Below are 12,643 nucleotides of genomic sequence, written 5' to 3' on the forward strand. Positions count from 1 at the left end.
AGAATAAAAGCGTGAGAGAGCTTAACGAACAATGTGCAGCCTTTAAACCGGAGCAGGAGGAGGGAGAGATATTGTGAAGGCGAGCTCACGAGCACAGAGAGGTGAACGCAGAGGGTACGCACAGACAGCCGAACATGCTGGATCGAGAGGGCTCCGCGCTCCTCAGTCAATGAGAATCCTGAAACTGCGAACGACGCAAACCCACGCCCAGGCAGGCTTTCCTGAGCCACCTAACAAAACGGGGCGCACTGGGCGCCTGGGTGGCTCAGTTGGTTAAGCGACTGCCTTCGGCTCAGGTCATGATCCTGGAGTCCCTGGATCGAGTCCCGCATCAGGCTCCCTGCTCGGCAGGGAGTCTGCTTCTCCCTCTGACCCTTCCCCCTCTCATGTGCTCTCTCTCTCTCAAATAAATAAATAAAATCTTCAAAAAAAAAAAAAAAAAACCGGGGCGCACTGTCTCGTCTTTGGGAGTTCCCCGGGGCCCCCGGTCGGTTTCCAGCACTTCTCCCTCCTCCTCCAGCTGGCTCAGCACTGGCCATGCGGACCCCATGCTTCTCTTGGGACTCCACACTGCACTTGGGCGTCATTACTGAATGGCATCTTGCCATGTCCCCTAATAGCTTTGCTTCCACACGCTATCAGGTTCTTAATCCTAGATCCTCAAAGACTCAAGAAATGTTGGAAATTACAATGGTTTATCCTTTCCAAGCATGGTCTGAATTACCGCAGGCTCCGGGGGCGGGGACCGGGAGCCTCAGCGAGCTGCAGGGAGGGATGGGGTAGATGACACACTCCTGGTCTAGGGGAGGGGGGGACCGCCATCACACATGACTGGTGATCATGGCAAACGGTCCCGAAGGCCCAGAAGCTAATTTGCATTTGCATATTTCCTGTATTTCACTTACAAACATCCCCCCAGGCCGTAATTTCCTGTGATTCTGTTTTTCATCTGTTTCTGCTTCACTGACTGCTACCCCGTCAAAGTTTAAACATGGGTGGGAGCCAGGACCTTACAAACGGCTTGACCCCGTACCCATCGTCATCCCTCAGGCCCTGCACATAACCCCGGTGAGAGCCCATCGGGCCCGGCCTGGCTGCTCATGCCGAGTGACCGCCTGCAGCTCCGGCGAAGCGGGAACATGTGCTGTGGGGGGACATCCTTCCCGATGGGGAAAGAGCCCGCGGCCTTCAGCAGGACCGCAGTCTGAGGAGCGCTCATCAAAGTCAGAAATCGCCTTTGGGAACGGTCCTTGGAGACACCGCTGAGCTCTTGAGGGAGGCCCTGACGTGCTAGAGTGCACTCTCTTCGAGCTGTGGACATGGAACAAAGCTACAAGAAGGAGCGCCCTTTGTTGTCTCGGCCCCAGCGGAGAGGAAATAGAGGTGGGCCTTGGGAGGGCTCTCGCTCTTCTATTTCTGTAAACGTGCTGCAGCGCGACTTCCTACCCCGACTTCGTCAACCCTCGGCCAAGCCGCTGCCTCTCTACGCGGAGCTGGATTCCTCCTTCCAGGAGAAAGTGTCTCCAGTGACAGTCCCCGACCCGGTCCTCATGCTGCTGGGGCTCGTGCTGCTGATGTGCGGTGAGTAGGACGTCCAGGCCGGATCTCCCGAGGCCTCCGCCTGCGCCCACCGAGGCCGAGAGCTCGGCCTCCACCCCGAGGCTCAGAGCCAGGCAGCAGGTGGTAAAGACTGGAAAGCCAGGTGTTTGAAGAAAACTATCATTTCACCTTTTATCTCGGAGGAAGTGTTTGGTGTCTGTCCTTCCTTCCGATATGAATTCTGTCTCTGTTCTCACTGTTGTGGATAGCCACAGGGATGACTCACACAACGACGGGGGCTCTTCGTTCCTTGTCCTCACCGTCAGCATGCTTTCCTTTGTCTTCTGTCCTTGGCCCCTCATCCCTAACATCAAACCCTAGAAGGGATCATCACCAACAACAGCTAGCTTTCAAAATCCCTGTTTTCGGCACCCCACTCCAATCCCACCCAGTGGCCACATGGCATTTGTAACTTCCCTTCTCAACCCCCCTGGGTGACTTTTCATTGTCCGTCACTGTCCTCCGCACCCCTGCCTCTCAGCTCAGATGCTGGGGCTCACACAACCCTCCCCTGGCTACACCCTCCCGATCAACACGCTTCTCTGCATGCTTCACATCGGTGCCTAAGCAGCTGCATGTGACTTCACACGAAAGGCACGGTCCCGTTGACTCACATCCTTTAAATGTAGGGCACACATCTCTGGTGGCCCTGGCAGGGCCGGTGACGCTCCTACACCTTCCTACTCGGTGCCTCACACTCGGACCATTATCTCCCGCCTTCTCTGTCTCCTCAAACTCCTCCTTCTTACTCTCAGTTTACAATCTTGCTGCATGTCACTGAGGAAATGAAAGCCATCAGAAGAGCATGTCCTCACCTTTTTGCAGCCATGTCTGTGAACCCACCCGCCCCCACCGTGTGTCCTCGGTCAGGGTGACACCGTCCTTCCTCCCATGCAGGACAGGACTCCCCCCGTGTGCACTGGGTTCCCCGATGCTCCCGCTTTCTCAGAACCTTCCCTGTGCCATCACCATGTTTCTTCATTCTGGGTTAGTCCTGTAAACATACAAACACGCCACCGTGTCCTTTTGCCTAAAGCGATGGAAATGTGCCTTGACAGTGTCCAGCTCCCTTTCACACAATTTCCAGGGAGCTGCTGGGCTTGCTTCATCTCCCCCATCCTTCCTGTTTTAAACTCATTTTTAACTTACATCACAGTAACATTCGCTTTTATGATACACCAGCTCTGATTTTCCAGAAGGATTTGTAATCATGTGAGCACCTTCAAGATGCAGAGCATTTCCATTTCCTCAAACACTCCCTCTTGGCCTCCATCCCTTTGGGTTCCTAAGCCCCAGCGACCACTGGCCAGTTCTCGGTGCTCACAGGTCCTCCTTACCCTCGGCCACGGCTGTCCACCTTCCGTCCCCACCACTGCTCCTGCTGGGACCACCAACCCCTTCCATGTCACCCCGGTCCAGGCTGTTTTCAGTTTCCTTTAACTCGGCCTCTCATGGGTGGTCCTTCGCTCCGTCTTCTGGAAGCACTTCTTCCCTCAGCTTCTGGAACACCACATGCTGCTGGTTTTCTAACTCAACACCTGTTGCTTCCTGACCGACTTTCCCAAGGCTGGTGCCCAGACCTCACGCTCCACCCGTGCTCACTTCCCAGCCCAGTTCAGACACTTCATGTGCCACTTTGACCTTAAACTCAAGCTTATTTTGCCAGCTCTGATTTGTCCTCTGAGCAACTTCCATGCCTTCAACAGCCACTCAGCTGTCCCGTAGACACCTTGCACTCCACACGGCCAAACACATGTCCTGATCTCCTGTGCATTCCCCCAACTTAACCTGCTTTTCCGGGTGGCCGCGCCATGCTCATGAATGTCACCTCCATTCTTCCAGTGGCTGCGACCAAGAATCTAGGACTTACACTCATTCCTCTCTCTCCTCTACACTTGACCTCCAATCCATAAGGAACTCTTACTGATTCTACTTTCAAATTTATACTGGAATCTGGCCCTTCATGGGCAGCCCTGGCTAGCCCGAGCTGGTGTCCTCTGCCTTCCAGACTAAATTGCCGCTAGTGTCCTCCCTGCTTCTGCATGACGGTGGTCTGCCCCTCTCCCAGGATAAGAGTGATTTTACAAACCTAAGTGGAGTCGGAACTGTCCACAACTCCCAATCAAACCTGGAATGAAATCCAGACCTGGTCCCAAGTCCAGGATGCCCGACCACCTCCACCACACCAGTGCCCACCGCTGCCCCTCTATCAGCTCCGGGGCACCACCTTCTCCTCCCCACCCCACCACAAGCTCATTCCTTCTCACGTCCTTCACACTGGCTAGTTCTCTGCTGGGGGTGCTCGTCCCCAAACACTTAGAAGGCAGCCCTCTACTTTCATTCTGTTTTCTACTCAGTTGACATCTATCCAGAGAGTCATGACTGTCCTAAGATACTCGGACTTATTTCTCGGCTACATCTCTCCTGTAGCACTGATCACTCTCTGAAATCAGGCTATATATTGATTTTTTAATTTGCTCTCTCCCTCTAAATCCCTCGACAGCAAAAACTGTTGTTCACATCGGCTCCTGCAGCCCCGGTCCCAGGGGCAATGCCTGGCATGCCGTAAGGGCTCAGAATTATTTGTAGTACGGATGGATAAGAAATGTGATTTTCACGCTAGCCCCATTGATTCCATTCTCCTACCTGAGGAACAAGTTATTCACATCAGCTTTTAAGCTCAAACAGCAGGCTACACATCTCAGACTAACCATGGGCTCAAATAGGTACTAATAATGAGTAATATTTACTGATTGTTAAATAAATTCCAGCACTATTCTAAGCATTTTATGGATGCGAACTTATTTAATCCCCGCAGAAACTCTGGGAGGGAGGCCTGTGATTACCTGCATTTCACAGAAAAGGAAAGGAGAGCACAGAGAGGTGAAGCATTTTCCCCGGGGTAGCACAGCTTGTAAGGGGAAGAAGCAGCCTCAGGTCCGTGCCCTCGGGCGGCAGAGCCTGCGTCTCCCCAGGATGTGCTGTTCCTGATCATTATGCCACCGTACCACAGTCAAACCCTTGGGCTATGGGAGAATCTTTGGAGAAATCCAGATTCCCTCTGTGGACTTCCTCTGCCGGGACGTTGGTGAATAAAGGGCATCAAGAGCAGGAGCCTGGCTGTTGTCACTGAGTTTGGCCAGGCCGGGGTGGGGTCATCTGGACATTTGAGGAGGGATGAGAGCCCGGGGCTTGAAGGAGCCACGGAATGAAGGCACCACCTCTTAACCACAGATGGGAGCCGTGATTGGGAAGGATTTCCTGATCACAAAAGGAACTGTGTGGTGTTGGGGAACGTGGGAGAAAGAACAGAGGTGGAGAAAGAGGAAGGGAGGAGAACAGTGGGCAGGGGCGAAGAAGGAGAGAGGGAAGGGGGAGGAGGTGGAGGAGGAGGAAGAGGGGGAGGAGGGAGGAGGGGGAGGGTTGCGGGAGGGCATGCGGAGAGCAGCGCTGGGGATGGTCAGCCGGGCTGCAGGGGCTGCCTGTTTGGGATCCGCACCTGTACTGACCTCTCCCGAATTCTCTCCTAGCTCCACCCTGTGAACCAGCCAGTGAAGGTGAGTAGCACTTCCTTTCCTCTTCACGGTCCACGGGCATCGTGTCACTGGGCCGTCCGTGCAGGAGGCCGGTGGATGCTGTCTGCCATCCAGTGGCAGCCGCCGAGGTCTACCATGACAGAGGCTCCCTGGGGACCAGGCTGCTTGTGTTCAGCTAGGGGAGCAGGTCTTGGCCCCACCTTCTCAAAACCACCGTCCCTTCTGTGGGAAGTCCCAGCTCAGGAAGGGAGATGCTGTTTCCCAGGAAGTCACCGAGTGTGGAAGACGGATGTTAGAAGAACTGCCGCCCCCTCCCCCCAGCCTCGGGGGCTGCAAGGCCCCTGTGTCTTCCCCATGGGGTGCTCCCCCAGGAGCGATGGAGGAAACGCCACCATCGCACATCCATGGGGAACGTGACAGTCGGTCCCTGGGCCACGGGAAAGCGAAGTGCACTCTGCCCCCTTCCCATTTCCAGCCCTGCTCTGTAGCCACAGCTCTTCCCCCGTGCGACTTCTCTCTCAGACTCTGGTTGGCGCAAACCCGCCATCGCTCTGATCCTGATTCAAATTACCAGACGAACAGAGGAGGAAGTTTTCCCCCCGAAGGAATCATCCACTGAAGTGGGTTTCAATCCAGGATATGTCAAAACTGCTCTCTTATGCATAAAATACTAACCACAGGGCTCGAAGAGGCTTCCTGCCCCCCTGAAGAACACAGGCCCCACCTAGAGCTGGGGAGCACAGCTCTGCAGGGCCAACGGCCAGAGATACTCAGAGCCAGCCCAGGCTTCTGGGATGCTCTCCCAAGGTTCGTCCAAGTTGAACCCAGGCCATGGGTTAATGCCAACACGCTCTGTGCCTGATCCTGCTTTTACCTCATGAGTGCCCAATCTGAGCCTAAGTAGAAATCCAAATCCACATCCAGAAGAAGCGAAGCTTTGCCAGGAGTTTGCCAGGTTTGCCTGGGAATACCTGAGAATTATCTGAAACAAGCTCTGAGCTGCAAGACTGAGCTCCAGCCCTTGCCGACTGTCCCGTCCAGTGTCCCATTCCACACCACCTGCCCCATTCAGAAGAGTGGGGTACAGGTGCCTAGATGTCTTTTTTTTTCCTTTCTCTGTCCTCAGTCCTCTGGGGACTGCAGATTTCCAAGGAGAGAAGATAACCCCTAGTGCCAGGAATTCCAGGCCCCAGAGCGAATATTCTGGTACCAACATTGAAATTAAGTTTTTGGAAGTCCCAGGATAAAGCATTCCAGTCGCAAGGCTTGAGGACGACAGGTGTTGGAGGAACAACCCCCTCTCAGGGATTGAGAACACTTGGCATTTTATCTGGTGAGGGGAGACAGGCTTTTCTTAGGAAAATTCCTAAACTTTCTCGAAGAGCCCAGGCTCTGAGGTTGGATAAACAAATGCCTCAAGAGCCAGTGTCCTCCGGGGTTTGATGTTTCCCCGGGCGCTGCAGCTGGGCCGATGGAGATGTGGGGAGGCAGCTTTGCCCACCTGTAGTCCATCCGGAGAAGAGCCCCTATGGCTGGAAAAGGAGACATCCCTGAGGCTCAGGGTATGGGCTGAAACTGCCCCTTATGCCCATGGTTTGCACGAGGTTTGCACAAAGTCCCAGAGCAAGGGAGCTGGATGTGTGCATGCAGGATTTTCAGGCAAGCACACGCCGGGTCCTTCCATTCAGAGCAGCAGTAACAGGGGCAGGAGAGACTCAGTAAAAAAACGCATTGAATTCCTCTAATCTTTCCCCGACTGGCAGATCGTCCGGGGTCACAGTCTGTCCTTGAAAGACGGAGTGTGGCTCTGGAATGCCCGGGGGAGGGAGCCGAAGAAGATAACCAACATGGTTCACGACAAGAATGAATGAAACACACTCGCTGTTCCTGAAACTTCGGGCTTCACCGTCTCCGATAACAGTCGTCGGTACCCTGTCTTGTCTCCAGAAAAGGTGTTTTTAGTTCATGGATGGAAATGTCAAAGAGTGGGAACCAAGCTGAAGGCAGAGGCTGCCCTGTGGGTGGAGGAGACGCCGCATAGGGGCAGGCCGCTGGGGTGGGGGTGGTCTCTGCACCCAACTGGCCTTGTGCCAAATGCTGAGAACACAACGTGCCTCTCGTGGGAACTCTGAAACCCGTTGCCCTGGAACGTGTCTTTCGTCCTTCTCTCTAGTGCTGCTTCTGACAGCCAGGCCCTCTCGACCCAAGGAGGGGAGCTCAATGACCCTGACCTGTGAGGTGCAGGCCGCTTCTTGGAAGCCGGACGCCCAGCCCCAGTTCTGTTTCTTCAGAGACAGCCAGGCCCTGTGGCAGGGCTGGAGCAGCTCCCCGGAGCTCCAGCTCCCCACTGTGTGGAGAGAAGACTCGGGGTCCTACTGGTGCGAAGCGAAGACCTCAGAGCTCAGAGTCGCTCGGAGCCCCAGGATTCAGATACAGGTGCAAGGTGAGTGCGGGGCCCTGCGCCGGGGACCGACATTGGGCCAGGGGCACGAGGCTGCTCTTCCCTTGGGGGGGAAGGAGCTGGTGGAGATGTGCCTGAGCTTCTCTCCTTCTCAGAGTCCTTAAGGGATCTGCCCTTACTCTTGCTAATTGCGCTCAAGTGCACGGAAGAGTACTTAGGAACCCCTCACGGCGTCCTCCCTGGGCTGGAGAGCGGGGGCGAGTCGCTGCATAATCACGGCCCCTGACGGCACCCTCCGCAGCACGGGGGGACACGTGGCGGTGGTGGGGAGTCACGGGAGCTCCAGAGAAGGGAGAGATCAGATCCGCACGGTAAGGGCAGGCTTTGGGCACAAGGCTATGGGAGGGGCAGCTGGGGCTTGGTTTTGAGAGAGAGGAAGAGAAGGGGGCGTTTCGTGACTCTGAACCATGTCACTGCCCGTGCGGGTAGGCACGCTAACGTCCTCCCCCGTTCTCAGACAACGATGCGTCCGTGGTGCCAGGAAGAGGATGTGGAACACCCCCAGAAGGTTGGCTCTCGCACCCTTGCTCAAAACTCTGCACTGGTGAGGCCGGGCCAGAACAAAGAGCCGCTGGGCAGCAGGCCCCGCTCTAGGCCCACATGCACTATGTCACGGGCCCGTCCCAACCGTAGGAGATAACTAACCTTCCCCCCTGCATTGTACGGACGGGAAACTGAGTCTCAGAGAAGTGACGTGATTGGATCAAGCACCCATAGTAAGACGTGGGACCAGCGTTCAAGCCCCGACAGCTCGATCTGCCGTCTGTAGCAGGGCCACCGTAGCGCCGTGCCTTGCAGAGTGCGGGTTTGAGAGCCCAAGGTCCTGGGAGCCCCCCTGTCCCCGGGAGGGAGGGGTGCTGCATCCACCGTGGTAACTGTGTGGCCTTTCTCACCCACCACATCCACCTGGCTGGCCTTTCTCACCCACCACATCCACCTGGCTGGCCTTTCTCACCCACCACATCCACCTGGCTGGCCTTTCTCACCCCTCCACATCCACCTGGCTGGCCTTTCTCACCCCGCCACATCCACCTGGCTGGCCGAGGCCCACCCCAGTCAGCAGCAACCGCCCTCAGAACACCGCCACCCGCCGCCACTAAACTGCATGATTTATTGACTTTACCCAAGGCCTTTGCTTTCAGGATGGTCACGCCCCATGTGTCACCTTGTGTTTGTGTAGGAGTCCCCGTCTGGAATGTGAGCTTGGAGACACAGCCTCCAGGGGGACAAGTGCAGAAGGGAGAGAAGCTGGTTCTCGTCTGTTTGGCCACCCAGGGCACAGGAGACATCACCTTCTCCTGGTACAAAGGGGCCCTGGGTTTGAACCTGGAAACAAAGACCCAGCGCTCGTTGGCCGCGAAGTTTGAGATCCCGGCGGTGACGGACAGTGACACAGAGAAATACTACTGCGCGGCCGACAACGGCTATGGCCCCAGCATCAGCGAGCTGGTGAGCGTCACCGTCAGAAGTAAGTTCCGTGACCTCTGTCCCACCAGCACCCCCACTCGCTGGGCTCCGTGTTCCCTGGGGCAACCCGGGGAAGTTCAATGGGGCTGAGCCTCTGTGGGCAGGGATTACGAGTCTGTGACGGTACAGTACACTCTCTGATGACTCCCTGTCTCCCTCAGTCCCAGCGTCCCACCCCGTCCTCACTGTCAGGGTGCCCGGGACCCGGGCCGTGGTGGGGGACGTGGTGGAGCTTCGCTGTGAGGCCCAGAGCGGCTCTCCCCCGATCCTGTACCGGTTTTATCACGAGGATGTCACCCTGGGGAGCAGCTCGGCCCCCTCTGGAGGAGGAGTGTCCTTCAACCTCTCTCTGACCCCAGAACGTTCTGGAAACTACTCCTGTGAAGCCGACAACGGCCTGGGGCCCCAGCGCAGTGAGGCGGTGCCACTCAGCGTCACAGGTACAGCTCAGGCTATTGAATTGTCTTGGTCAAAGTCCCTTTCCAGCATCCTGGGAGAGTTTTACTGACCCCACAGTATCTCTGGTGCTGTGCTTCCACGATGGAGCGTCTGAACGTGGGGCTGTCTAGGAGGTGTGTCTGAGGGGCACAGAGGACATGAAGGCTGGTGCCTCTCTCCTGCCATCAGGGTGATGAGCTCCAAGTCACATAAGTCAGTCCCGCAACCTCCGCCCCCCTCGCCCAGGAAGAGCAGACCTTGGCCTCGGCCCACACCTGACACGTCTGCTCTCCAAAGGCCAGCCCTCCTGCAGGGTGGCTCACGTGCAGACCTCTCCCCTCAGTGCCTACGGAGGACAGGAAGGAACTTCTCGCCTCAGGAATCCTTGAAGGGCTGCTTGGCACCCTTGGTCCCACCATTATTGCCCTATTGGTCTGCTGTTGCCTCAAGAAAAGAATAGGTTAGTATTTATAGATTTTGGTATTTTGTTACTGTGACCTTTGTTTTTACAGAAATAGGCGGGCCTGGGGACGGGAACGCTGTGAGGGACGGATATGTCCTGGCAGCCACCCAGCCTGCAGATCTGCTCCTGACCCCCAGCATGGGAGCAGCACCCATACTTACTAGAGTGCAGTGTCTGTGTCGAGTCCCCACCCCTTGTGTGATCAGTTGAGGTTCGGCTGATGTCTGGTGCTTCTGGGATCTAATTTTCACCCAAAACTCTGACTCTATTTAAAATAACTAGTCAGCTACTGGAAGAATAACCCAGTTAGGAATTCCAGCTCTGCCGACCACCCCAAGTTAAAGTCAGTGCCTCCATTCTCATCCCCCCAGAGCACCATCACATGCTCTTCCCACTTTCTGAAATGCTCGTCCATGCATCCTCACATCTGCTCACCACGGGATCTCTCCTGCTTTTCAGCTTAAATGTCCTTTTCCCCCAGAGGTTTCACCCAGCCACACAGCCTGCAATTCTCTCAGTTTATTCTTCCTCCGAGCCCTGTTATTTAGCTTCACCCTGGCTCACAGTTGGTAATTACATATTTATTGGTGCAATTAATCTTGGACTCCTGTTCTTCACTGAGCAAGATGGAGACAATGCGAGATTCTCATTTAAATTCCAAGCTTGTCCTGCATCTTGGGGCACCTCACCCTAGCTGTAAAGTGCCTGCTTCTGAGGGTTCTTGTCATGACAAAAGTAGATAGTGTGTTGTCAAAACCCAAAGCAAAAACTACAATAGGTGTTCAGGTTCAGAGGCTGGGGCTCAGGGCCTCACTCTGGGATGAACTGTCTGGGAAGCTCACTAACTACTCCGCACTGAGTCTCTTCACCTGCAAAGTGAAGGATCTGAGTAAGTGATGGCCAGGATGCCCTCTGGCATGCCGTGGCAGGCCTGAGGAGCAGTCCCCGCACAAGAAAACTGAAGAACAGATTCCCCCTTTGACGTGTTTGCTCATCTGCTTGACTTATAGGAAGACGTCCGGCCAGGGACCCGTGCAGGTGAGGCTCTGCTCTGTCTGTGTGCACTGATAATGCAGAAAAACCCATCTGCACAGTTTTAAGTTGTCCTCTCTCATGTGCTTGTTGTATATTTATTATCCCAACTTCTACTCCAGAGTTCTCCCACTAATAACAGTGTCTATTTGCTATTCCTCTTCATTTATGCATTAACTGATTAATTCAAATCCTTCTTCCATCATTCTTCCTAATTCACCTCCCTCACTAAACTGACCCATTTCACACATTCACCAATGAACTGATTCATTCAATCAATTAATCAATATCTGAGGGTCTGTGAGTCATTCTGATGAGGCAGGAAAACAGGATTCTGAGATCCTGAAAGTATCTCAGAGATGTTAAGATACATGCACATTTCTGTCATTCAGGCTAGAGAGTGATAACCATCCCGAAAACTTGCTGGTGAAGTTCTTTAGTTTAGAGGAGGAAAAGATTTTTAAAACACTTGCATCTGGGGACATCAATGGTTAGTCGACATATTTTTATACTGTGTTGTTGTTTATGCCGACAAAAATCAGATTATTTTCCCAAATTGGAGTAGTGGTCTTCCAGGGGTACATGTATGTGCAAGTTCACATTCTTCTCTCCCTTCCTCAAGCTGCTTGTTCTGCCTGGTAACCTGTTCTCCATCGGGGGGAATCAATACTCTTCATTCAGTATTCACTGAGCACCTGAATGGGAGGGGCACTATTCTAGGTGTGGGCAACACCACACTGAGCCCATCAGGTAAGGACCTGCGCTCATGGGCTGTGCACTCCACAGCTGCTCTGCTGTGCCTTGCTCAGCCCATGTACAGAGTTTGTCCCACACAGCGGAGCTCACTGAGGATCTCCCCAGTAGTCAGTATTCTGCTCAGGACACTTGCTAGCAGGATTCTCTCCTTCAATGTCTTGCTCAAATCCCTGGACAGTGATGTCTGGGGCATCTGGGATGCTATTCCACTATCTGTGTCTGCAGGAGCCCTCCCAGCCCCATCGCACAGGTGTCCAACTACGTCAACTCAGCTGCCCCACTGCAGGAACAGTCTGTATACGAAAATGGTGAGGTTCCCCAAATGACCTGGCCCAAGCAGCCGGAGGGAGCCAGGGAAGGGGCAGTGGGTTGATGTCTGCTAGCCCACCCTGTGCCTGCTGTGCCCCAGCCACCTCCATGGACAAATGGCATGTCTGTCTTCGTGGTGATAAGTAGTAGGCATGGAGTGAGGTAATTGGCAGGAAGAAAGGATGGTGTCACCACGCCTCCTTTCTTCTCTTTCAGTGAACGTCGTAAGCGGGGAAGAGGTCTACTCTTTGGTGTACCATATGCAACAGGAGCGGCAAGCAGCAGGTGGGACATGAGGGAGTGAATGTATCTCTGACTTTTTTCTTTCATGGAACCAAGAGGATACTCAGTGGCCGCAAATGGCATATGGAAGTGTTCTTCGGCACTGCTGCTCTGCCTTGAGCTGGCTGTGGGCTTTTCCCCACCTCCCTGAGCACTGGCCTTGGGTCTGGGAGCAGCCCCGAGTGCTGGTGCTAGCTCAGCGCCCCCGGTCAGATGGCAGATTGGGGTGGCAGTGTCCACCTGCCCTCCTTGAGTGGCCCCACTTGCTGCTGTTGTCCCATCCATACCTTGTGGGTCCAG

General features: G+C 54.7%; 1 protein-coding gene across 1 annotated transcript; it reads left to right on the plus strand.

Moving 5' to 3' along the window:
* The first annotated feature begins 1,550 nt into the window (after positions 1 to 1,550).
* FCRL1 (Fc receptor like 1) lies at positions 1,551 to 12,357 on the plus strand. Its single transcript, XM_032397231.1, has 9 exons — positions 1,551 to 1,581; positions 5,130 to 5,150; positions 7,309 to 7,578; positions 8,777 to 9,064; positions 9,225 to 9,503; positions 9,845 to 9,961; positions 10,975 to 11,002; positions 11,978 to 12,060; positions 12,278 to 12,357. Exons 1-9 carry the CDS (start codon positions 1,551 to 1,553, stop codon positions 12,355 to 12,357), a joined length of 1,197 nt encoding a protein of 398 aa, XP_032253122.1.
* Positions 12,358 to 12,643: the final 286 nt, after the last annotated feature.

This window comes from Phoca vitulina, unplaced genomic scaffold (assembly GCF_004348235.1).
Source record: "Phoca vitulina isolate PV1807 unplaced genomic scaffold, GSC_HSeal_1.0 scaffold97, whole genome shotgun sequence".
Lineage (NCBI taxonomy): Eukaryota > Metazoa > Chordata > Mammalia > Carnivora > Phocidae > Phoca > Phoca vitulina.

What these genes read in the sequence shown, in the direction of transcription:
- FCRL1 (XM_032397231.1), top strand. Translation starts at nt 1,551, where the DNA reads ATGCTGCTGGGGCTCGTGCTGCTGATGTGCG. An exon ending in TCCACCCTGTGAACCAGCCA is followed by an intron (nt 5,151 to 7,308) that starts GTGAAGGTGAGT and finishes CCTTCTCTCTAG; the next exon opens with TGCTGCTTCTGACAGCCAGG. An exon ending in CCGGCCAGGGACCCGTGCAG is followed by an intron (nt 11,003 to 11,977) that starts GTGAGGCTCTGC and finishes CTGTGTCTGCAG; the next exon opens with GAGCCCTCCCAGCCCCATCG.